The sequence below is a fragment of the Neomonachus schauinslandi genome, chromosome 9 (genome assembly GCF_002201575.2).
Source record: "Neomonachus schauinslandi chromosome 9, ASM220157v2, whole genome shotgun sequence".
Classification (NCBI taxonomy): Eukaryota; Metazoa; Chordata; class Mammalia; order Carnivora; family Phocidae; genus Neomonachus; species Neomonachus schauinslandi.
This window is the reverse complement of record NC_058411.1, coordinates 81,317,187-81,342,963: the sequence shown is the minus strand read 5'-3', so window position 1 is coordinate 81,342,963 and position 25,777 is coordinate 81,317,187. Positions and strand designations below refer to the sequence as shown.

The 25,777-nt window shown below is 55.5% G+C and overlaps 1 protein-coding gene across 1 annotated transcript; it reads right to left on the bottom strand.

Annotated features, from left to right (window-relative positions):
- Positions 1 to 891: 891 nt before the first annotated feature.
- Positions 892 to 24,769, bottom strand: PAK6 (p21 (RAC1) activated kinase 6). The gene is made up of 9 exons (XM_021695431.1): positions 24,726 to 24,769; positions 13,256 to 13,464; positions 11,831 to 12,484; positions 5,483 to 5,980; positions 5,245 to 5,378; positions 4,764 to 4,890; positions 4,521 to 4,646; positions 3,891 to 4,025; positions 892 to 2,514 (listed from the first exon to the last, which is right to left on the bottom strand). Exons 2-9 carry the CDS (start codon positions 13,457 to 13,459, stop codon positions 2,347 to 2,349), a joined length of 2,046 nt encoding a protein of 681 aa, XP_021551106.1. The 5' UTR covers positions 13,460 to 13,464; positions 24,726 to 24,769; the 3' UTR covers positions 892 to 2,346.
- Positions 24,770 to 25,777: the final 1,008 nt, after the last annotated feature.

The following is a 25,777-nucleotide window of genomic DNA, read 5'->3' as shown; positions in this document are numbered from 1 at the left end:
GATTCTGGGCTCCCTTGGAGCCGCAGAAGGGTGTGCTTGCTTCCCGCAAAGCTTCCACCTTCCATCAGCCTCCATCCCTGCCTGTCCCACTGGGCACTGTGGCTGCGTCCTGAAGGCAGGACTCGGGTATGCTTCGGACTGAGTTGGTGGGACGAGGACCCTCCGACTAGGGCAGCTGTCTGGGTGGGACTGCTGCGGGGAGCAGGAGAAGGTCTGCACGACTCCTGGATGCTGGTTGAGAGGTTTCCGTGAGCCCTGGGCTGGGGGGCAGGATGAGCTCTCGGGAAGGCAGTGCTGGAATCAGAGTCAGAGCTAGAAGTTGAAAGAGAATTCCATCCACCTCCCCTCCCCGCAGGACTAGGACCAAGGTCTCTTGATTTCCAGCCGCTGCACTGCTCCTTCATAACCCCTCAGTTCTGAGAACCGAAACAGAGACTGCTTTCTCCCTGGAAGCAGCCTCCGGCCACTTCCTATGGGCAGCATGGGGAGGGCGGCCTCTGACTTGCCTTGGAGTGAGAAGCAAAAGGGATACGAGAGACACTGATGCAGAAAGTGGTCATCAGCCCCGGTGGCTGCCACCAGAGCCCCTGTGTGCCAGCAAGCACAGCACATGGCCCGGGCTTTCCTGGCTGGGTTCTGCTCCCCTGGGAAGGAGAGCTCTGTCTCTTTCTCAGCTCTTTCAGCCCCGAGGGCCTTTCACTTCCTGTTTCCCTCCTTATCTGCCCTCACGGGCCCACATGCCACCAGGGAGCTGGGTTTTCTGTGGACTTGAGTGACTGCTGGGGAGCTCATGTTCAGGGGGAGGGCACACCAGACACCCACTGCAGGGTGTCGGGCTTGAAGACAGCCTGGCTCCATTCTCAGAGACAAGAGCCCAGAGGTTTTGAACACTTAGTTTAATTTAAAACAGGCACAAGTGCAAACAATTCACAAAAGTTTCTAGGGAAGATGCTTTTGTTTTTAAAACTCTGACCCTTAAAAAAGTCCTTGCAATTTATTTTTGGCCCCAAAGCAGGCCACTAGGGAGCAGAGGAATCTAAAAATATTATCTAGATAGGGTCCTGACACCTGGAGTTCTTCCCTGGATTCCCTGACTCACAACATCCCTGAAGGTGGGGAGAAAAGGGGGACAAGGAGACAGGTGTCTGGAGAGGCAGCTAGGGCCGATAGGTTTGCACAAAGGGGGTGCCCATTTTCTTGACAGGATGGGACCCCAGGAGATGGTTCACCTCCCCCCAAGACCAAGATTTTGAAAGAACGGGTCCTTGATGACCTGGTTATTGAGATGAAGCTCACAGGTAAAACAAAGTCTGTTCCCTCACCATTCCTGTCTCTGGCTCTGAGACTCCACAATATAGGCGAAACTCAGAAATCTGCCAAACCCCTAGGATGCACTAGACTCAATGCAGATCTCTTCGCTGGTCAGGTAGAGACAAGAGCCTTGGGAGGTGGGAAGCCAGGCCAAGAAAGCAGGTCCCTTCAGAGTAGAACTTAGTGGCAGAAAGGATGGAGAAGCCTTATTGCTGGCCGTGGGTGACCTGAAGGGAGCCAGGCTGTCGGGGTGACCGTCTGCCACTTACACACACACACGTGCGCACACGCACACACGCGCGCGCACGCGCACACACACACGCACACACACACGATGTTCTCTCCATCCTGTAAAGTGAGACCACGTTTACCACTAACTCCATTCTTTCTCTTTCTCCCAGAAAAAACGCTCCTCCTCCTTCCCTGGCCTGTGAGCAGGCTGTTCACACTTCAGGGCAGGCTGTGCAGGGAGAGTGATGTCAGTGCAGGTGGGTTGGGAAGCAGGTGCAGGTCGGACTGTACCTTCGGGAAGTCAGACACGAGGGAGGAAGACAGCTTCAGGCAGTAGAAACCTTCCCTGTGGCCCTCTTGAGACCCCAGGGTTTAGAGCTGGAGCTGAGAACAGCAAGTATCCTGGTGAAGACAGGCAATCTGCCCTCTTGGGTGGCCTGGGATGCTAGTGCACAACTACCTTTAAAAAACAGCAGCTTTTTCTGCTGGGTTGGCCACAGTGGCCAGGAGTGCTGGTCTCCACGTTTCTTAGAAATATCCCTGTGCAAATAACGAAGGGTCATCCTGTAGAAGGGGTCTCCATCATCCCAAAGGCAACTGGGGACTCTCTTGGGAGGGAGAGAGACCAAGGGGCAGGTCCGGCCTGGCCCAGTGGGCTGAAGGGCAGGAGGGTGTGGGTGGGGTTTCACATTCAATCTTTGGAGAGAATACTGAGAGAACGAGGCAGGCAGGCCCTGCCGGCAGGCTGGCTGCCCAGTGTCCCCCGCCTGTGGGCAGAGGTGGCAGGTGCGCTCTGGGGTGGGCTCAGCAGGTGGAGGTCTGCTTGCGGTAGAGCTGGATCAGGGGCACCAGGCACTCGGGCAGCCCCGTCTGCAGCAGGAAAGGGTGGTCCAGGAGCTCCTGAGCCGTGGCTCTCTCCTGGGGGTCCCGCACCAGCATCCGTTCCAGGAAATCTTGAAGCACTGGGGAGACCTGTGGAGACAGGGCAGCACTGAGTGGAAGCCACTGCATGCAGTCACTTTGGGGTGACTCGTCTGCCTGGCCCCACCATCTTTTGAAGGTCTTGAATTCTCTTGTTTCTTACTTCCTGGCAGCTCCCAGGCTCAGGACTTTTCAGATTATCAGGTAAGTAAAGAAACTTGGCATCAGTCCAGGAGAAGTGGCTAGCTCACCTCTAGGGGCTGCTGCTGGGGAGCCCGGCTGCAAATACACAGCCCATTCCCCACCCTGCTGCTGGAGGCTCTCAGCCTTCAGGCTCTGTGGCTCTGTGGAAGGGGCATGGGATTGGTATTAGTGATCCAGTCCTAGGTCTATCCCTGATCTTCGACAAGTTGCAATTTTCTCTAGACCTCAGTTTTCTTATCTGCCCAGTGGGCTAATGATAAAATGTGCTTGCCCTGTCTTTAGTGAAGATCAAAAAAGAGGCCAGGGATGAAGTGTCTTGAAAAATAGAAAAGAGCAAAGTGAAACCTGACAAGGAAGATTTCTTTAATGCTCTAAGCCTTGGAGTTTAAGTCAAGGGCTTGTCTTGGTTCATTTTGAGCCAGTATCTTGGGATAAGGCTAAGTCTTGGGCTGTTGCAGAAGGCTACCTCCTCTGGGGAATTAGCCAATTGGAAATCTCCCCTATGTGTTAGTTCTGGGGCTGGCAGTGCAGGCTCCAAGGACCAGTTGTCTGGGAAGGTGCTTCCTGACTGTCCTATCCAGCTGTGTTGGGGCCCCAGAAGTATTTTATCATTTAGGGACTGCGTTTCAACCCTCTGGGACATTTCTCGCTCTGGCCACCAGATGGCAGTGCCATTTGCCACCCTGTGCTGAGCTGGCCACCAGCAGGGGCTGTCCACTGGTAAGACCTGTGGGTTTGGGTGGATTTGGCAGAAAAGGGTTAAATGTGCGCGCGCGCGTGCGCGCGTGCGCACACACACACACACACACACACTAGTTTTAAGGGAAAACCTGTGGCTCAGATGTGGTCAGGATGTGCACTGATGGAGGACAAGCCAATTTGCTGAGCTAGACTGGAACACCGTGCCATGGTATGGCTCCCCTGACAGAGGGAGTGGAGGGGCTCCTGCTCAGTTAGTTTCTCTAGATTCCTCCCCAGGACATCAGGGTTTCCTGGCAGCCTTACTTTCCCTTCTCTCAGGCTCCTGTCAATTGCCTGCCAGTGGAAACTTGTCTGAGTGCCCACAGGGGTTTGCTGCAGGTTTTGTGTGGAGGAGGCGGAGCCTTTTCTGGGAGCCTCTGGCTTCTGTGGAAGGGAGATTGTGGGTCTGGAAGCCCAGGCTCTGGTCCCCTCAGCCTCAGGAAGAATGTGGTCATCAGGGTCCACCCTGAGCACTGACTGACCTTGTGAGAGTTTTTCAGCCTGGGTGGGGGGCTGTCCCGGAGCCTCTTCATGGCCTGCACTGGGGAGTCACTGAAGTAGGGTGGCTCCCCGTCCACCATCTCAATCACCATGATGCCCAGGGACCAGATATCCACCTGTAGGAAGAGAATGTCCTTGACGCCACTGGCCAGAGTAGGGCCCCTTGGTAGCAGGGTGTTGCAGGGGGACAGGAGCAGCTAGTCCCAGCTGTCATTGGTGAGTTGGCCTCCTTCCTGGCCACCTGCCCTGTGGCCAGTTACTTCCTGCAGGAGTGCCCACTGACTGTAGGGACAGAGCTGTCAGCCATTCTCAGAGAATAGCCATCAGATGTGGGGAAGCCTGGCCATACCCCACCCTGCCCACAAGCTGCACGAGGAGCATTTCGGGGAAGAGTTTGTGGCAGCAAAGCCACAAGCGAGGGCAGACCCATCCAAGAGCGGGCAGGAGCAGGCGGTGGGGGGGGGGGCATGGGAAGTGGGGTAGGGTATTGACTACGTGGGAATCCGAAAACCAGGTCTATTTGGGGAAGGGGTGTCTCTACAGGGGCCACATGAGCTGTTTGTTCCCAATAGGAACTTCTGGGAGGATGGGGGCATGGAAGGACCGGTTACCTCAGTCGCATACAGAGACCTAGAGATCACTTCGGGAGCCATCCAGTAGGGGGTTCCTACCAGGGACTTCCTCTTAGGGACATCTTTGCTGATCTGAGCACAGAATCCGAAGTCCGAGAGTTTCACCTGTGGTTGAGATGGGGGGTGGGGGGGACAGGGAGTGGTGAACTAGGGCAGGAGCTGAGCTGGGAGCACAGACGCAGGGGGAGAGGCACAGGTGCGCCAGGCTGGGGAGGGCCCTACCCTGCCATCAAGGGTCAGGAGGATGGAGTCACTCTTGATGTCCCGGTGGATGACACCCTGGGCATGCAGGTAAGCCAGGGCCTGCAGCACGGCCTCGCACACAGTGGCGATCTGCTCCTCGTTCAGCCTGGACAGGGAAGGCCAGGCCGCAGACAGAAGAAAACGTGAACTTTGGCAGGGCTGCAGGGCAGCCGGGCTAGGCAGATTAGGTGCCCCTGGGACTGGGCCCCACAGCTCCTGGGCAATACGTGTGGGGGTCCAGTCACGCCAGAGCCTTGGTGGAAACGGGCCTGGACCTAGGCTGGAGACCCCACCCCACTGCCCTGAACCCTCCTGGGTCTGTTAACCCAAATGGACAGGGGGTGGCTCACAGTGATGTGACAGGCACCCCAAGTTTTCCTGGCCTGAGGCTGCCCAGTCCCCCTGCCGGTACAATGGTGGGGACAGCCAGCTCTCAGAGCCCAGGCCCCCAGTTGCCCACCTGACTTGGGAGACGATGTCCGTGAGGGCCCCACCCTGCAGGAACTCCATAAGCACCCACAGCTCCTCGCCCACCAGGTAGCTCTTGTACATCTCCACCACGTTGAGGTGCTGGTAGTCTCGCATGATCACCACCTGGGGGGCAGACGGGGGTGCCTGAGTGCCAGGCCCAGTCCCCACGGCCCTGCTCCCAGATGTTCATCCTAAGCGCCCCACCACGTCCCACCCTCTCCTCCCACCTCATTAAAGAGCAGCTCCCTGCGCTGCTGCTTCCTGAGGTCCATCATCTTGACGGCCACCTGGCGGCCTGAGTGCTTCTCCCGGGCCAGACAGACGATGCCCGTGGAGCCCTCGCCGATCTTCACGTAGCTGTCCAGCAGCATCCGGGGGTCACCCTGGTCCACCACCATCCTGAGTGCAGCCTTGAATTGCTCATGTGTCACAACACCTGTGTCCTCGCCAGCCAGGGCGCCCTTGGCCACCGCGGAGTCCTGGGGCAGGTACAGGTTGCTGGTGCTGATCTGGGTTTGCCTGGTGCGTGGGGAGCCCGCGGGGGAGGACCGGCCTGGGGGTGGGCCGGCAGCGGGCGCTGTGCGGAGGGACCTCTGGGGGCTGCTGGTATCCGAGGTGGTCAGAGGGCTGAAGGTCCCCATGGGCTGGTCCGAGGGCAAGGACTGGGCCTTGGCCACCAGGCTTGGTGGGGGGTCTTTCTGCGGTGGTCGGAAAGAGGAGTTAGGCTGCAGGGAGGGAAAGAGAAACAGAGGCGGCTTTGGCTGTGGCAGCGTTTACAGCGACCTTCCCAGCAGCAGGGGGTGACCTCTGGACAGGGGCAGGTCTGACAGGGCATCGGACCAGATAGGGGAGGTGCTGTGGGCAAGGACTGTCAAATGGAGCCGAAGCCAAAGTTCCTGCTCGGGAACCCAGCCCCCGGCGTTTTCCCAGGTGAGCAGTCCGAACAGCAGCTCTTTACATCCGCTCTGCCGCTCCTGGGAAGCTGAAGAAAGCAGAGTCCCTGGGGTGTCCTCTGCTGGGTATTTTTTCCTGGGTAATTGACAGCCAGACCCCCGGGAGGTCACTGAGAGGCCGTCTTCCCTCTGTACTGCCGGGCTTTGGTCGGGAGATCTGGGTCAGAGGCATTCTTCATTCCCGGGGCGCTCCCACCCAAGGGCCCACGTGGGCAGAAGAGGCCCCGGGCAGTGGGGTGGCGGGGGTGGACAGCGGGGCAGCTGGGACTGCTTCCCAGCACAGGGCTTGGGTTAGGCTGGACCTATCCTCCTATCTGATAGCCCCACTCATGCCTGACAGCAGGGAGTCTGTGTGTCTATGCTGTGAGAGTATGTTCCCAGCAGAGGACCAGAGACCGTGTTACCCTCTGGGGGGTTCGCAGGTATGTCTCCTGGGCTAGGGATCTGGTGCCAGAGAGATCTGGAATTAGGAGGGTAGGTCCAGCCTAACTGAAGCCCTGGGGCCAGGGGTAGGGAGGTTTCCTAGGGGCTCCCCCGAGTAGCCTCTGTACTTGCTCCCGAGCATGACTCCTGGCTGATGACCCCCACACGGAAGGGAAGGTGGGGAGGGGAGCTATCTTTATGGCCTCTGGTGGAGAAGAAAGGAAGGTGAAACTGAGTGGCAGACTGGGCCTCAGTGAGCCCAAGGCCCAGCCCTGAAGCCTCTGAGGCTCCTTGCCTTTCAGGGCCCAAGCCCTCCTGCCAGCCTGGCAGGAAAGGGTCCCCTCCTTGGGTTCTCTCCAAAAGCTGGCGATGTGCAACATGACACTTCCCAGGGATTATATGATTTTAAAAGGGGCACCTGGAAAGGACCATAAGTAACCTAACGAGGGACACTTCAGGGGCTGCAGAGAACTTTCCAGAACATCTCAGAACCCATCATACGGCAGTTGTCTAGTTGCCCAGTGGGTCCTGGTCCAGATCCCCAGAACTGCATTGACCTCCAAGAACTCTCCTCAAGTGCTCAGCTTGGGCTGAGGGACCCCAAGTCTGGTCCTTGGACCCTACCAGGTTCAGCAGAGGACACCCCAGGGACACCCCAGAGCCTTGTCAACCTCTTCAGCACCCTCTCCCCAGGCTTCAGGGTGCCCACCCCACCTTAGGCAGTGCCTGACCTTGCCTAGAGGGGAGCATGTATGTGAGTGCGCCTGCCAGCAGAGAGCCGAGCTGTGGCAGACTCTGCCACCCCCACCCCGCTGCACACCCCAAAGTGTGCACCAGCTTCTGGCAGGCTGTGCCTGGCTCGGGCTCAGCCTTCACAGTGAAGGAGCCAGGAGAGCCTCCCAGCACTGCCGGGATGACTCCATCCTGCCTGGTGAGCACATCTGGACAGTAAAGAGACCCGCCCACGTCTTCACCAGCACCTGCCCCTCACCCACGTTTCCCCACTCTGTGCAGTGGAGCAGTGGGACCTCTGGAGTGGGGGTCATGACCTAGATTCCAGTACTGCTCGGGCTCTGACCAGTGATGAAGCTCAGGCCGCTCACCCTCTCTGAGCCCGTCTCATCTATCAGTGCACGGTGATCTGGGGAGCTGGATAACATGCAGATTCCTGCTTCAGTAAGTCCCTAGAGCAGTGACTCTGCATTTTAATGAGGCCCCTGGGCTCTGATGCCAGAGGACCGTGGACCACACTGGGAGGAGCTTTGGACAAACGGGCTCTGTGATTCCATGGCCTCAGGGAGGCTGTGGGAGGACTGGGGACTGGGGGTACAGGGAGCACGGCCACTCCTGAGGCTGGGAGGCCATGTCCTGGGAGCAGAGGCTTCACAGGACAGCACCCTACACAGCTCACTTCCTCACGCGGTCACCGAGGCAGCCCCCAAGGCCCTGAGAAAAGGTTGCCTGCTAGCCTGCGAGGCGCGGCTCACAGAAAACATGCTCTCTGAGCATCTGGGTCAGGCTGGACAGAATTTGGGGACCTAGAAGCATCTAGAGCTGCTCTTGAGGTTGCTCTAATCAGCCCTTGACCTCTCTCCACCTGGATGTCGAAGGCAGGCTGTAAAATGATTCCCTTTCACCTGCTGGCCTCTCGGCCCCCTACACAGGCTGTCTCTGCTCTCTGGTTGAGTTGGCTTGGGCGGCGGGGGTGGGGCAGGTGAGGACAGGCCACGCCGAGGGGCCAAGGAGGGGATTCGCTTCCCCTCCGCTGTCGAGGCCCTGTGGGGACGCTGCTACAGGTGGTTGCTGAACTCAGGGGCCAAGGGTGCGGTGGGTGGGTGGATGCATGGAAGCGGCAAAGGGCAGGGATCCAGCCGAGAGCCCAGCTCCAGTGTGGCCTAGGACATGGGATGCGAGGTAGTCGGGCTGGGCCCCGTCTTCACCTCAGCAGGTTCTGGTCCCCAGCATCCCTTTGTTGGCCTTGTTGCCGGTCTCCACAAGAAGGGAGCTTTTACTTAATGTCACCACAAGAAAAGGCCAGAGGAAATCTCTTAAGCCATGCCAAGAAAGAGAAAGGGGGACAAAAGATGGAATTAGTTGTTACGGGCTCCGGAGTTCCTTGTGTGACTGAGATGTCTTCGTGGGCAGGAAGCCACCGGAAGAGCCGGGCATGCAGTTACAATGATGCCTCATCTCCCCTTCCTGGGCCATGTCGACAGGGCCAGGCTCTCCAGCCGTGGGCTTGGGGGGCTGTAATCTAAGTGCCTCGGAGGCAAAGGCCATGTCCTAATATTTTAAAAATAATAAAGCCATTTATTGAGGGTGTACCACTCTAACAAGGGCCTTAAGTGCATAATCTCATCTAATTCTCATGACCTTCGGGTTGTTTTATCATTCCACGGGTGCTATTATTATCTGTATTTGTCGATCAGGAAACGGGCTCAGAGAGGTTAAGTAACTTGCCCAGAGAAGGAGGAAGGCTGACTTCAGGCCTGGTCAGCCTGACCCCTCACCCCTAAGCTGTGGTCCTATTGGAGGTCCTTGGCATATAACAGAGTACAGGGTACACAGTAGGTGTTTAACCAAGGTTTGCTGATTGTTGAGGTCTTCTGATTTAGCCTTTCTGCCTCTAAGTGGAACCACTTCTAAATGCCCCCAGTTCCGGTCTTACAGCGCTTTGGCCTCCCTGCCCCCAGTCAGGGCTCGAAGTCTTTTGCTGTTTAGCCAAAGTGAGTGACTACAGGCCAAGCTTCCTGGGCCTGAGTACAAAGCCCCAGAGCCGCACACTGTTTTGTAGCCTCTTCTGGCCCACTGTGGCGGTTGGTGGCTTGACCTCCTAGGGCCCCAGTGCACGGACAGCTGCTGCAGTTGCTGCTGTGAGGGTCCTGACAGGCCCTGGGGCATGCCGAGGGGCAGAGGCGGACTGCTGCTTTGGTCTGGTGGGTTCCTGGGGCTGTGAGGGGCGGAGTAGGAAGCTGGACACAGTGGTTCTCAGCTGGGGCTGATTTTATCCCCCCGAAGGACATTTGGCAATGTCTGGGGGGACTTCTGGTTGTCCCAGCTGAGAGGGGCTACCAGCATCTAGTGGGTAGAGGCCAGAGATGCTCTTAAATATCCTATAGTGCACAGGACAGCGCCTACGACCAAGGATTATCGGATCCAAATGTCAATAGGGCAGGGGTTGAGGAGCCCTGGCCCAGAGCAGCTCGGAGGAAGTCTCAGCCCTGCCTTTTAGAGGCCTGGCTTGGAAGTATTTCTCTAGAAACGTATGCCCCAGGTGCTGGGAAGGAAGCCCCTGCCCTGGGTTTGGAACTGTGGTGTCTCCCAGCCCCAGAGGACGACCCCTGCTTCCACGGCACACCCTGCTGCAGTGGCCTATGGTAGATCCTTGGTAACATGCAGGATGGGCAGGCCGACTGAGGCTGGCTGGACAGCCTGTTCCCCACTGTGGGGAGCTGTCAGGAGTTCAGAAACATGCAGGTCATGTTGACACGCCCTTTCTCCCCTGAAGCCCCGCCACAGGACTCCCAAGAGGCCAGCAAGCAATCAAGTTCCAGTTCTCACCTCCTGGGCAGTGTGCACTGGCCTGCTCCCACCTGCCTTTTCAAGGAAGTGTCTCTCTGGGAGCACGGCCTTCCAGAGACCTCCTAGCTCACAGACACACCATGCCACATCTCACTTGTTCGGCACTCTACCCCCCACTCCACGGGGGAGCCCAGCCTGCATCCTTCATCCCAGCGAGTGTACAAAGCCCAGGACCTTCTCTGGGTGTCTTGGGCTGGCAGTGACTTAGAAAGGTTGAGGGTCCAGGCCACTCCCCAAACTCTGCACCCAAGTTCTGGCTGGAGCACGCTATGTGCCGCCGCCACCAGGGAGACGCCAGGCTTGCTCTGAAAGCCTTCCGGGGGAGGGGAGCTCTGTCACTCGGGTCACTGTCACCAGTTGTTTCTTACGTCTGACTTCCCACCCTTGCGCTGCAGCGGGTAAGCTCATTTCTGCCTGCCCCTAACAAAGGAGCTAGAGATGCCATGATCAGAAAGCCTTGGGGAGTAAGAGGCGCGAGCCCGGAGGGCCCTCTCACTGCTGCCTTCCTTGACTCAGTCTCCACACCTGGGGCTCGTCCGACCCTCTCTGAGCCCACCTTCTCATCTGCCAAATGAGAAAGGATGGTGCTGTCACCATGGACAGGACATCATAGGGCATGGAAGAAGCAAGAACGTTCTCCTCTGCCTGCCAAGAAATGCCCCTTCGCTGTTTCCTATTTCACAAGAAAAATCTGTGCATTCGAGGCATGCCAAAAGTTGGCTTTCCTGCTGCTCCCAGGCCTAGGCTAACTCAATACTCCAGCTTTTCACATGGCACACAAACCGCAGAACAAATCATTACAGAAATGGTAAACCAAACAACCACTCAAGAAAAGGGGAGGGGGGGCGCCTGGGGGGCTCAGTCGGTTAAGCATCGGACTCTTGGTTTCGGCTCAGGTCATGATCTCGGGGTCGTGGGATCGAGCCCTGCATCGGGCTCTAAGCTCAGCTAGGAGTCCGCTAAAATTTCTCTCTCCCTCCGCCCCTCCCTGCACTTGCACTCTCTCTCTCAAATAAATAAATAAATCTTAAAAAAAAAAAAAAAAAGGCGGGGTCAGGGTAGGAAGGGAAGAATCCTCCTCACTGGAGAAGGGGTTCACATGAACATCTCTGACTCCTGAGGGAGAAGCAGTCCAGGGAGCCTCTGCTCGACTTCGGGAGAGCACTGGGGCAAGCGAGGGGCGGAGGTGGAAAGAAGCTCTTAGAAGAGGGAGGCCGAGCCCCTGACCCTGCCCAGCTCTGGAACACCTATCTCTGCTGGGGCCCGGCTGGGGGCCACTGGGCTCCGGGGGCAGGGGAAGGTCTGGGCTTATGGTTAAAGGTGATTGCCTCCCAGTTGTGGTCCACCTAGACACACCGCAGAGGGCAGGAATGTAAATTGGGGTGTACCGAAAGCCCCTCTGAGGCCCCCCAGAAAATGAGCTGGCCGGCAACCTCTGACTCACCCGTGCTAAGCCTCTGGAAGAGCAGAGCTCATCTGGTTCAGGGTAGAATCCTCAGCAAAGGCTCTCGATCATTCTGTTCCCTTACGCTCTCCCTAGCCTGACCCTGTAAGTGGGGAAGGCCAGGCTCCCTGCCCCCTGAGAGTGGCCCAGAGGGTGGCCCCAGCCCCACCTACCTTGCTCTGGGAGGGAGGGCCCGGCTTGCTGCCACTTGCAGGGGCCGTGGCAGGAGTAGACAGGAACATGCTTCGGAACAGCCTGCGCTTGAGGCTGCTCTCCTGGGTCTTAGGGCTGGGGCTGCCCTCCCCGCCCGGCCTGCCTATCGCCGAGCCCACCAGGCAGGACTGTGGCCGGGCCTCCTCGGAACCGTGCCTGGCAGCCTTGGTCCCGCGCCTACTGGAGGCTGCGGGGGGCGAGGCGCCGGGTAGGGAGCTCTGCAGGCAGGTGCCCAGCTGCAGGCAGCGCTGCGTGGCGCCCTGGAACTCCGTGGGGCCTAGCGACTGTGCCTTGGTGGCCAGCCCATTGGGGAGGACCCTTGGGCTCTGTGGCTCTGGCCACGGCATCTGCCTGCGGCCTGCTGGTGTGCCCCCGTTGCAGGTGAGGTAGAGGCCATGGGGGTCGGTGTGCTCAGACTGGGGGCTCTGCAGGTACATGTCCGGGTCCGTGGCCCAGTGCTCGTCCCCCAGCAGCCCCAGGGACTGTGCCCGCCGCCGGCTGGTGGGGCTGCGGCCACGCAGGGTGTTGGAGCTGATGACTGACAACTTCTGGATGTCGTTGAGCAGCCCTGAGATGTAGCCATCCATGGGCACCGAGCTGCCCCGCACCACGGTCTGTAGGGGAGGGAGAAGAGTGTGAGCGAGCAACCTGTTGTTCACCGCAGGGAGCCTCCACGGGGTTCATGGGGAGGCACCCCTAAGGACCTCGCTTGCTGTGTCATCTTAATTTTTCAGCCACTCACTGGGGCCCACAGCAGGTCAGGCCCGTGCGGGGGGCAGAGATCCAAGGAGAAAGCCTATTGTCATGGGGCTCGCGGTCCGGCAGGGCAGACAGGGGGTAAGCCCCTCAAATGGTATGGGCAGCTGAGCTTGGGGGCAGGGGGTGGGGTCATTCTCTAGCTCTATCTGTGGCCTTATGGGACATGTACAGAGCGCCCCGAGGAGGTAGCAACCAGTGAAGGGCTCTCCTCCACATATTCTGACAGGGCCCTGACTCCAACCCCTCTTGCCCTTCTTGACCCACACAACAAAATCCCCCTGGTCTGGGAGCCCCAGCCCCATGGGGGCTGTGGGTCCAAATATTGCATGGGACACACTTAATACGAAAAGATTACATGTTGTTACCTGAAATTCAAATTTTACTGGGCATCCTGTAATTTTATTCGCTAAATCTGGCAACCCTACCAGCCTGCAGAGAGGGGCTCCCCAGGCTCCTCCTCCCTGGAAATGGAATCTTCACCCTGGGTGAGACTCATGAGTGGGCAATGAAAACAGCCAGCTGATTGATAGCTGGTAATGAGGTGCCTTTGTGGTCTTGCCAGGCACGGTCATCTGTGGAGTGGGAAGGACTAAACTCAGCCCGACCATCCTCGCCGCCCACCTTACCTTCATGGGCTGGAGCTGCACCCTCGTAATGCGAGAAGGGTCCACCACGGGCTTGGGTCGCCGCAGTGTGTCCAGGATGTTCTGCCATTGTGGTGGGAGGCCCACAAACTTGCCTTCTTTGGGGTCGAAGGAGGTGTGGACACGGTGCTGGAAGTTCTGTGGGGCCGAGATCTCAGGGCGTTTCTTCTTTTTCTTTCGGAACATGGTGCCTGCGTGGGGAGAGTCGGGCTGAGCTCCAGTGAGGGGCTTCATGGGCACCTGGCCCCGGGAAGCATAGGCGGCTGCAGTGGGTGCTGCCCCCCCGCCCCATTCAGGGCTCCCTCCCCCCAGCCCAGGGCTTCCCCTCACCTCTCATCCCTACTTCCTCAGGGATATGGCTAGCTCCCAGCAAAGCAGTCCCAGAAACAATAAAAGTGCCAGAAATAAGCCAACACAGACTATAAACAAGGAAAAGAGGTGTCTGTCTTCTTGTCTGTGCCAAATCTCCTGCCGAGCAGGCAGACTCTGGGGGTGTGTTTTTATAAGATCCAAAGCCCATTACAAATATCATTCTGCTGTCAAATAATTGAAAAAGGGGAAAGAGGGAAGAAAGCAGGCAAATTCATTTTATGAAGCAAGTACGACTTTGATTCTTAAACCAGGTAAGAATAGTACAAGAAAAAGAAAATTTGAACCAATCTCACTTATGAACAAAAGTGAAGGTCCTAAACAAAACTAATAAATTGAATCCAACAGCATGTTACAGTTTTTTTGTTTAACTCAGGTTCGTCCAGGATGGTTCAACGACAGAAAACCTATTTATGTGATAAGCCACATTCATAAAAAGCCAACATGTTATCCGGTCTGGGACCACATATCATAGGACCAGGAACCCCCAAAAGGGCCCTCTTGGTCACCAAGTGCTTGGCTAGTTCCAGAAGGGTCCTGAGTCAAGGGCACATCTGGCGTGGGGGAGGGCAGCTGTCTAGGGTTAAGTCTCCCCACTTTGGGCCCTTTTCCCTTGAGTCTCAGAACTCTGTGCAAAACATCACTTGCAGCCAAACCTCTAGCCCTTGCTAATCTGGGCTTTGCCTAAGGCCCTGTGAGCAACGTCAACAACTACTAGTGACAGGGGCGTGCAGATTTGAGATGGGGAGACTGGAAACCCAGGGTAAAGTGAGGAATCCAGCTTGCCTTCAGGGAGTCCCGGGCCAGGACCACATGTGGATGGAAGACTGGTTGGGAGTGCTCACTTGAATGCTTTTGTATTGGAAGCAGCTCAAAGTAGCTCGATGCTTTTTTTGTTTTTAATTTTCTCTTTATCGTGGTAAATATACTCAATGGGCTCTAATGTCACCTGGAAAGATCACTTCTAGGTTTCAAGAAACAGACATCTTTGTTTCTTGAATTGAATGCTTGGATCATTCATCTAACCAAAGATTTGGTGGTGTGGTTCTGACTGTTCTCTTTTTTGTTGTTTTGTTCTCATTTGCAATAAATACAAGTTCTTGTACATAAAACAAACAACCAAAAAAACAAAAACAAAAAAAACCCCACAAAGATTTGGAATACAGACAGAGCCATGGCATTCTCCTTTGGTTCCTGTTCTGGAAACAGCATTTTCCTGGTCACTTTAGCAGGTTCTGGAGTAGGTCACAGATGTGGGCAGCAGCTGGTGCCCACTCAGAAAGGCAGGGGTCCCCAAACGGCCACAGCTTTCCCAGGAGGAATTCAGCATGTGTGAGTCAATCTGAATCTACATCACACCTCTTGGAATGTCAGCCGCTTATGAGGTTTTGACGCTGGCAGTCTACCAAATGCTCCCTGTGGGCAAATCCACATGTGCAGGAGCCCGAAGGACCAAGGCCTTTGGAATGAAATACACCTGCTGAGTTGCAGGCAAATTGTGGGCAGTCTCCCACTATTTTGGGGAGGCTCTGTGCAAGCTACCTAAATGTTTTGTGCCTCAGGGCTCTTCATTTATAAAACAGCGTTAGTAAAGGCTGCCTCACAAGGCTTAGGGAGGTTTAAGTGAGTAGAGCCCCAGTGAATGGGGGCTGATTCTCTTTTCATGTTACCTCTCTGTGCACCTGTTTCCAAGCTCATTGGGACGTGAGCAAATACAAATCCAGGAGAGATGCCCAATACCGTTCCTCGCAGATTTGCTGCTCAAGGGGCCATGCCTCATTTGGGGGACCTGGGCACCTCACCACCTCTCCATTATGTAGACGCTTTGTGATTTGGTAAAACACCCTCTTCCCTCTCAGCCTTTGGCTCCCAAAGTCCTCATTCTGCAATCCTGTGCTTATAGCCTCACAGATAGCCCCTCTGTCTCTAGATTAGCTTCACTGATGGTTTCACCCTCCCTGCCTCGTTCTGTGAACTCAAACTCTTTTGCAGGTGTATCTGACGTATCTGAGAGCTGAAGAAGAGTGGGCTAATACTTTTATCCCCAAACATCCCTCTCCCCGACTCCCCCAGCCCTAACTGAGTGCCCAGCTTTTTCTGCAGGAATGTGCGGGGACAGCATCGTTAGCAAATGGTAAATGGCTCTGGGATTCCCCCTCCTCAGTCCCCTCCTGAGAACAAGTTTTTCCCAGAGGCAGTAGGAAAAGTCTGAGGAAAAAGAAGGACACCACAGAGTCCTAGGACCCAAGGTTGTGGTAGTGAGGGTGGGGAGCTGCTGGAAGGAGTGAACTGAGCTCGGGTTTTGGAGGAGGCGGGGAGTAGGGCCAGAAATCAGAGCTAATGGGAAATCCCCACCTAAACAGAGGCTGCTAAGACTCATCCAAAATGTGGTGAGACTAACACTGCCTGGGACAACATGATTGTGTACATAGGAAATCGAGAAAGATCTACATACAAACTATTGGAATTAGGTAAGTGAATTTAGAAGGTCCCTGATTCAAGGTCAATATAAAGAAAAAAATCAGTTGTATTTCTTCATACCGACAACAAACAAATAGAAAAAAATTTTTTTTTTTTAAAGATTTTGTGGTACAATGGGAAATAGATGTCTGGTCTTAGTTTCCTGTTCCTGGGCATACAACTCCTAACACCCTTGCGATCCCAGATGGAAAGAATGTTCCAACTTTCAGACCTGCCCCCGCTCTGGGGAGGGAGTGGGGCTGGAGATTGAGTTGATCTTCAATGGCCAATGCCTTAATCAGTCATGCCTATGCAACGAAGCCTCCATAGAAACCCCTCAACGACAGGATTCAGGGAGCTTCTGGGTTGGTGCACACATCAAGGCGCTGGGAGGGTGAAGCAGGCGGGGAGGGTGGGGAAGAAGTTCTGTGCCTCCTACCCCAGCCCTTCCCCTATGCATCTCTCCCGTCTGGCTGTGCCTGGGTTGCATCTTTTGTAATGAATGAGTGCCATGAGCCATTCTAGCAAATTATAGAACCTGAGGAGGGGCTCATGGGAACCCTCATGGGAACCCCCAACTTATAGCCAGTTGGTCAGAGGTATGGGTGGCCTAAGACTCACAACTGGCATCTGCAGTGGAGGGTGCCTTGTGGGACTGAGCCTGGGGGTACTGTGCTGACTCCAGGTCGTGCCAGAATTGAACAGAATTGTTGAAGAGCCAGTTGCTGTCTGAAAGTTGGAGAACGGGCGGCAGGAGGAAGGAAACCCTTCTTATTTGCTGTCAGAAGTGTTACCAGGGAGGGATGCCTGGGTTGCTCAGTCGGTCAGGCACCTGCCTTCAGCTCAGGTCATGATCCCAGGGTCCTGGGATCGAGCCCCTAGATTGGGCTCCCTGCTCAGCAGAGAGTCTGCTTCTCCCTCTGACCCTCCCCCCTCTCGCTCTCTCTCTCTCTCACTCTCTCTCTCTCTCAAATAAATAAATAAAATATTTAAAAAAAATAAATAAAAATGTCAAATACTTGGAAATAAACCTAATCAAAGATGTGCAAGGTCCCTACATTGAGAAGTAGAAAACATTATTAAAGAAATTAAAGAATGTTCATAGATTGGAAGACTCAATGATACAAAGATATCAATTATTTCCAAATTAACCTACAGATTTGTTTCAATCTCAATCAAAATCCCAGCATATTTCTTTTGGTAGAAATTGACAAACTGACTCCAAAATGTACAGAGAAGCATAAAGAATCAGGAATAGTAGAGACCATCTTGAAGAACAAGGTCGAAGGATTATACTACTAGATATCAAAATTTATGGGAACAGTACAATACAGTACAATAATTGATATAGGGTGGAACTGGCATAGGATTGACAAATCGCCCAATGGAACAGAAGAGAGAATCCAGAAATAGATCCATTCATAGAAGGTCACTTTATTTATGACAAAGTGACACTGCAATACTGTAGGGAACAGATGATCTTTTCAAAAAATGTAGCTGAAACAATTAGATATCCATATGGAAAAAAAAGAATCCTGAAAAATGAATTCATGTCATACTCCAATTAATTAATCAGATCTAAATGTGAAAGGTAAAATAATAAGCTGGAGGCAGTGATGGGGGGATGAGAGAGGGGGAAACCCACAGTCTGGCCATCACCTGCCCCAGGTCCAGTGTGGGTGACTATGTGGGGGCCCAAGTTTGGTGGGCTCTCCTGGAACCCCTCACATGCTGGGGCCCAAACCACAACACCCATGGGTCCCAGAGTTAAATTAAACTACTAAGGTTTTCTTTGTCCAAAGCAGAATGCTCGATGGCAAAGGTTAGGAGTAGGGGATTCTTTCTAGGATTCCTTCCTTCCTTTCTTCCAAGATTTTATTTATTTTAGAGGTGGGGGCATGGGGAGCAGAGTGAGAGGGACAAGCAGACTCCGCACTGAGTGTAGAGCTCAACACAGGGCTCGATCTCAGGACCCTGAGATCATAACCTGAGCTAAAACCAAGAGTTGGATGCTTAACCGACCAAGCCACCCAGGTGCCCCTCTAGAATTTCTTTCTAAGTGTCTGCCTTCAGCTCAGGTCATGATCTTGGGGGCCTGGGATCGAGCCCCATGTCAGACTCTGTTCAGCGGGATCCTGCTTCTCCCTCTCCCTCTGCCTGCCACTCTACCGGCTTGTGGTTGCACTCACTCTCTCTCTGTGTCAAATCAATCAATCAATCAATCAATCAATCCTTTTAAAAATTAAAAAAAAACTAATAAAGAATACAAAACATTTTAGAATAAAGAGTGATCATGAGGTCTGAGTTTCTAAGAGACACACTCACCCGCTCCGGTATCCAGTGTTGCCCAGTCATTCGGCGTGAAACCCCTGAGATGCAGACATCCTGCATCTCTCCAGCAATGGCGCCCGTGTCCTTGGAGCACACCACCCGCCCAGACAGAGGCCTCGATTTGCCATCTCTAGGTCTCCATTTTCAGCCTGATTTTCTACCTTCCGACCCAAGCCCAAGGGCTCAGGGGCCGAGGGAAGGTGGTTGCTGCATCAGCCATGAGGCCGTAGTGGTAAACCAGCCCGTGCCAGCCCTTAAAGTTGCCATCCCAGTATCTTCATCTCTTTGCATGCACACTCAATTCACCTAGTAGAGATTTCCTCAAAGAAGATACCCTGAGGAGGGAGGAGGAAGGAGGAAGGAAGACTATCTTCCCTCCGAGAGCCAGTCCATGCCTTTCCTCCTACCTAGCCTGACAGAAATCACCTGGACCTGACACTCTGAAGTAGAAATGGCCAGAAGCAGAGCACCAGCTCAGGCTCAGGGTGCCCTCCGCTGCCCCAGCCCCTCCTGTCCCAACACAGGGGAGGGAGATGCCGGTTCTTTCTTAGGCTGGGATCCATCCTTGTGATTGAGGAATGCTTTGAACTTACCTCTTCTGAATGGCCGTAGACATCACCTGCTGGCTGGCCGGCTGGCCCCAGACTGGACCAGAGGGGGATGCTGAGGACCGGGAGGGGAAGAGCCCTGCCCAAACCAGTTTGGGAAGGAAGCTCCCCAGGCACAGCTCCTGCCGAGGCTGCTTCCTCGAGCCAGAGGCTGGCAGATGGGGAGCCTGTCAGTTCCTGGCAGAGGCTTTCTGGAGGAAATCCTGCCATGCCCAGCTCCCGAGGGTGGAGCTGGTGGGAGAGTTCAGGGAGCCACAGGCCTGGCGTCACTGATGGGTAGGGCTGTCATGTCCGAGAAGCAGAAGCCACAAAGGGAATGTGCTCGGCTCTTTCCAAGGATCAATTCATTTCATTTTCCCACCAACCCCGGGGGAATAGGAATTACTATCATTACCCACGATTCTAGATGAGGCTCAGAGAGCCTAAAAAACTTGCCCAAAGGGACAGAATCAGGAAAGGACTGAGTTGGGGGTCTGAACCTACATGTGGTTTCTAAGCCCCTGCTCTGTCCCCCATGCTCGTTCTGAGGGAGTTGGGCGGTTCTTCATCTTTTTCCTGGGGGGTCGCCATGAATAGCCGGGGGGCTGAGCAGCCTGGGTGGACCCATGGGAGTGAAGAGAAGGGGGTGGCCAGGGCCAGCTCTCTCAATCAAGATTGCATGGTTTTTTTTCCTGGGCTCACCTGTGAGTCAGAGGCCAGAGGAGATCGGGGTTGTCCTGACTTGTAGGCTGACCCTTACTTTGTTTGGCATCAGGTTTTGTTTTTGCCCTGCAAGGGGTGGGTAAAATGTTCCAAAGTGCTCATGTTAATTGCTGTGGCATCAGGGCCTGGCATATATGAGAAAAGCTGCGGGAGCAGCAGGAGTATATTCTCTCCAGCCCGGATCCACGGCCCCTCGGTGGGGTCTCAGCCTGAAGCCAGGCAACCTGCAGGCTTGGCTCAAGGAATGGTGGGCAGTGCTCTGTGGCTGACACTACTGTTCCATGACTCCAAGGGGTCTGGGTGGCGGGCCCCCCGGAGCAGGGGTCTGTGGTGAGGCTGGTCTAGGGTCCACAGTGGGAATAAGCAGAAGAACCGCAGTGGCTGCATCACCCTCAAACTGCTCCCCTGGGGGGGAGGAGACATCCACCTGCCTGGGCCTGGAGTGCCAGAGCCACCAAGCTGTTTCCCCAGCAGAGTCACCTACCTTACCTTCCACGCCCAGCTTCGAGGGGGGTTTGGCTATTGCCCCACACCAAATCCCTTTCAAAGGAAGGATGTGTAGCCCACTGAAGGGATCCACAAGAAGGGGCTGCAGGCTGGGGAGGTGGCTTCCAGAAAGTGAGTCCAGAGGAGTTTGCAGCTAATCTGAGGGGGGCAGGATTTGGTTGGTTGTGTCAGTCCTGAGATCTTGTTAAATTCTTAGGAATGAGCCCGGTGGGATTCCCCCGTCCTGTCTGGATGACTGGGAAGGAGGCACCATGGGCCCCACTCCAAGTGCTAGTAAGTGAGAGTGGAGGGACACACGGGCTTCCTCTGAGGGAGGCTTAGCACCCGCTTATCTCAACTGAGCGCTGGCTTGGGGTGGCCCCAGAGAATGGGGTTCCTGAGTTTCTGCTTGTGACCTCAGCCTACTTTCCTCCTTTGTAGGCTGAAGCATTTCCAGTGGCGACGAGGGAATGGACCCATTCACCTCTGCCAGCTTCCCCAGATACACGAGGAGCTAGAACAGGGGGCAATTTTAGGCATCTGTAGTAAATACCCACTCAGTTAATCATCACTCAGGGAGTGCTTAGGGTAAGCACCGTGCTCTGGGCTGATCATGTCACATGGAGGATCTCCTCCCCACAAGCCTATAAGGCAGGGCTACTACTGTACCCATTATGCAGACGAGGAAACCCCAGTTCACAGCAATCAAGTCATTTGCCCAAGTAAAGCAGCAAAGAAGAGGAGGACCTGCGTCCATCTGACCCGATGTGAATGCGGCTGCCGGCAGATGTCACCCGCCGCCACCACCACCCCTTGTCTCATTCTCAGACCCATTCATGATGCCTTGGGAAAGGAACTATTCTAGACTCATGATGCTGAGGTAGGTAAGCGCCCCTTCTTTTTTTTTAAGTGGGCTCCATGGCATGGAGCCCAATGTGGGGCTTAAACTTACAATCCTGAGATCAAGACCTGAGCTGAGAACAAGAGTCGGACACTTAACTGACTGAGCCACCCAGTGCCCCCCCAACCCCAGCCAAGCCCCAGAGTTCTGTAGCACTTAGAAAGGTACCTCCACGACTGCCACCATCCGGGCACAGAGTGGCCTAAAAAGGACCATGTCATCTCCAGGGCTGGGCCCTTCCATCCAGAGATCCGTAGCTGGGTTGCCCGACCTCTTTGTAACCCACTTTGCGAACTGTCATCCAACACAGGCTGCTGTGAAGGATGGGCCTCACTGGCCCCTGGTTGAGAACATCGTGGACAGAAGCTAGCTTTTCACTGAAGTATTCTTATTGGCGAGGAATATTTTTCTCAAATGTTACGTTCTGGAGTTTGTTTAAATATAAAAGTATGTTATTCATTCATCGATTCAATAAATTCACTTATTGTACATCAACTCTGCTCTGCGTTCGAGGGACTGTGGTGAATAAAACAAAATTCTTGGTCTCTTGCAGTTGGGCTTGCTTTTCCAAATAGATGTTGCTAGATGCCACCCTGATCTGCACCACCTGCCAGAAGAGATGGTGGTGCACGTGCTTGGGGACTTGCTCATGGGGTCTGGCCTCTCCTCTGTCCCTGGCCAGCTTTCAGTCATTCAGTGGCATTTCCTGACAGGGACGTGTCTGTGGCCTGCTCCTGTGGCCTGCTAGAATACGTTCAGTGATGCGGAGCTCCCCCGCCTTCCTGAGGCCCCTGCCCTCTGTCCTTCTGTCCCCTTGCTGCTCATCCTTTGTATGGAGCTGATCTCTGTCCTCCCTCAGCCTCTAGCAGGGGTCTGGGCCTGCCACCTACCTCTCTTCACATGACATGAGTCAGGAGACTCATTTCCTGGCCCCCAAGTCTCACCAGGGGGGAGGGCCTGAAGAGAATTTCATGGGCTTTTCTGCCCAAAGGTCACCTGCAGGGTGGCTGGGTCCTAGAGCCCGGCTGTGCCCCTCCCCACCATTGCTCGAGGGCCTCGTAGGATCTGCCCAGGGCCTCCATGCTGAAGCATGCAGGGTCCCCAGGATGCTGAGCAAGACCTTGAGGTTTTGCTGTCGCACTGGAGAGGCCCAGAGAGAAGCTGAGTGTGCAGGGCAGAGGGCATTATGCACATAAGCCAAAATGCCTGGGTTCCCTGCACTTGCCATCATTCCCACACTACAGGTCCCAGCAAATCCCCAGGGGAGAGATAATGGGGCTGTTGTTGAAAAGAATATGATAATAAAGCTCGTTCAATCTCTTGTGTCAACACTCCAGCTGAATGAGAGGCCAAAGAGCCAGGCTGGCCAGCCAGGAAGGTCAATATTGACTCAGGCCCGCCTCGCGGCCCGCTCCAGCCTACTAATGCCGTGCCGTGGTCCAGCAGCGGCGCGAGCCAGAGCAGCCCTCTGACCTCTGTGCACTGTGCTTAGAAGCCACAGCGCTGGGCTTTCCCGGGCTCGGGGTTATCTCCGAAGGAAGAGTAAAGAATGGCCTTCCTGGAAGGGCTGTAGGCCGAGCACTCTTCACTCTCCCCGATTTTCAGCAGCAGATGTCTGAGTCCCTGTCACAGAATACTTAGAGGCTGGCCGGAAAGAACCACTAGAGTCCCCAGTCACAGGCTTAAGGGCCCTAATCACACAAAAAGATTATGTTTAGGGGCACCTGGGTGGCTCAGTCGTTAAGCGTCTGCCTTCGGCTCAGGTCATGATCCCAGGGTCGTGAGATCGAGCCCCACATCGGGCTCCCTGCTCGGCGGGAAGCCTGCTTCTCCCTCTCCCACTCCCCCTGCTTGTGTTCCCTCTCTCGCTGTGTCTCTCTCTGTCAAATGAATAAATAAATAAATAAATCTTAAAAAAAAAAAGATTATGTTTAACAGCTCTTAATTTTCTGTGTCTCTGTGTTGTTCCCCTCTTCGCTTTATGCTTACAATACTGTGAGATGGGTCAAAGCTGCTTTACTGGGCACATCTTAAAGATGACAGGTGGCTGGGGAGAGGACAGAAGGGACCAGAAAGGGAATACACACACATATGGGTATAAAGTGTGTAGCATGTGTCAGACGCTGTGCTAGGTGCTTCTTTTGAGTGCATTTAATAGCCACAACCCTACAAGCTAGGTATTATGAGCTCTGCTTTATAGGTGAAGAAACTGAGGCTCAGAGAGAAAGACTGTCTGAGATGGTAAGTGTGGAGCTGGTATTCAAACCCAGTGTCTCTAAGCTTCTCTAAAATGCCTGGTGCCCAGAGAAGTCAAACGACCTGCCCCGGATCACACAGCTGCTGAGGGCCGAGCTAGGACTAGAAGCCTCAAGCCAGAGGCTCCTTCTGCCCGAGGCAGCCCTGTGGCCACAGTGTGTCCAGGGTCTCCCATGGACATGTGAGTTCATGTGACACATACAGAACATGCTGCTGTCTCTGCCTCCAAAGCTGGACCCTCTTCCAGAAATAGCCCCTCCCCTGGGCCACCTCACTACCTGCCCTCCACAGACCCTCTGCCTTTATTCCCATGGCTTGCTCTAACCCCTCCACAGTCTCCTACCACAGAACCAGACCATTCTCAAATTCTCCAGGAGAACTCAGTGCTTGGGTAGTTTAACCTTTCCTAAGTAATAATTAGAGGCTTGGGGAGGAGGCTCACGACAGGGGCTGTTCGACATTTATTATTTATCACCAGAACTTCTCACAACTATCCTCTGAGGCAGGCTTGATTGCCCCGTTTTATAGGTGAAGACATTCGAGTTTGAAGAGAAGTAAAACAACTTGCTTAAGGAATAGAAGGCAAAGTCAGAATTTGAACCCAGCTCTTTCTGATTCCAAATGTGTTCTCAGCTACTGTCCTGTGCATGGCCCGAGGAGAACTCGCAGTATTACAGTACACGCTGCAACAGTTCCAAAAGGCCCGAGCACAGACATAGACTTGACCCTCCTCTTTTTCCGACCTAGAAAAACAAGTCAGGGGAGCCTAAAACACACCAGAATAGGACAAGATACAGAAAACTCAGCCCACACCCCGGGAGCTCTTCATGTCTTAGCCCTTGGTGTTCCTAGCAGCATCTATATTCCAGATGGGATGCCACTCATCATCCACGGGTGTGGGAACAGCTGGATCCATTTTAGCAGGTTGGAGATCTGGGGAATGAGCTATCAGGCTGGGATGCGCCGAACAGCACCTCTGCCTGGGGCTGCCTCCTGGCCTGCTCAGCACAGACACTGGGCCGGCTACTGCCCTTCCTGTTTGGGAGCTTCTTTCCCAAGCAAGAATTCAGTGCACCAGCCTTGGTGACCCTGTCTCGCCCCAGACAGGCATCACACATGAGAGCGGAGGCTGGGCCAGGGGCAGGCAGGGCATCTGCCTGGGGCTGGGCTGGTGGAAGTTACAAGGCACACCCACTAAGTTTGGAGAAATGGCACCTAGAAGGGACCACTGCCCCTGCCTAACAGTACCAAGAACATCCCAGGAGGGCCACCTGCCTGCCCACTGCCCCTTCCAGCTTGTCCCTCAAGGAGGTCTTGAGAAGGCTCCTGAATACCTTACCGGGCTGAAGGTTCCTCACTCACTTCCTGGCCGCCTTCCTCGCCTCCTCTTCCTCCGGACTCCTCACCCTTCCGTGGGCAGCGCTCTCAGGCACCGAGGAGAGGGAAGACTGGGGACCTTCCCCGGCCAGTCCTCGGAGGCCTGGGTGGAAACAGATCAGAAAGTCGTTGTGACAAATGTAGCATGTGTCTCTGTGGATTTTGCGACTGGCCGGAATCCAGAGCATTTGGAGCCGCCCCAGGCCTGCCTCCCGACAGAGCCACCATCTCAGGTACATGGGGAGGTGGCTGGCTCCCCGCACGGCGCACGGGGAGGAGGGGCGGTGGGCGCAGCTCCACTTCGGGCCCCAGTCCCCCCGGCCGTCCCACTCAGCGCGGCCACCGGCCCCACCTCGCAGGCCCGAGTGGGGCGCCCCCTGGGACGCGAATCCGCAGGCCCCGCGCCTCAGCAGCCCCAGCCGCCGGGCCAGAAGCGCCGGCGCACACGCGGGGGTCGGTCCGCTCCCGGCTGCGCCGGCTGTCGGTCCCGGCGGCGCTCGGGGGCCCCTCCGCCCCGCGCCCTCCCCACGGCCGCTCCTGGGTGCACAGGGCGCCGGCCAGCCCCGAACTTTGGGGACGGAAAACCCGGGGAAAGGGGGCCGCGCGGGCGGGAGACTTGGCCCCGCGTCCTGGCCTCCGCCCGGGGAGGGGTCGCCGGCCTCCCGGGGTGGCCGGGGCACCCACCTGCCCAGCGGGAAGTCCCTGGAGAGCTCGGGAGCCCGCGGGAGCCGGGCCCGCCCTCGGCGGGAGGGACCTTGGCGCCGGGAACCGCGAAGAGAGGGCGCGCATACTTGTTTGTGCAGCGCAGGCTTCACCTGGCCGCGAGTTTGATTTCAGGGTGTGGCCCCAGGTAGGACAGGGCGAACACAAAGCCCGGGAAAAGTCGCCGAGGAGTGCAGGCGCCGCGGCCAGGAGCCTCTTCGCCCGAGGGGCGCCCCCCTCCTGCTCAACCCTTTCCTTCTAATCACTCGGCTCCAGCTCCGGTCGGCCCTTCGCTTTAGGGCCCTGATCCGG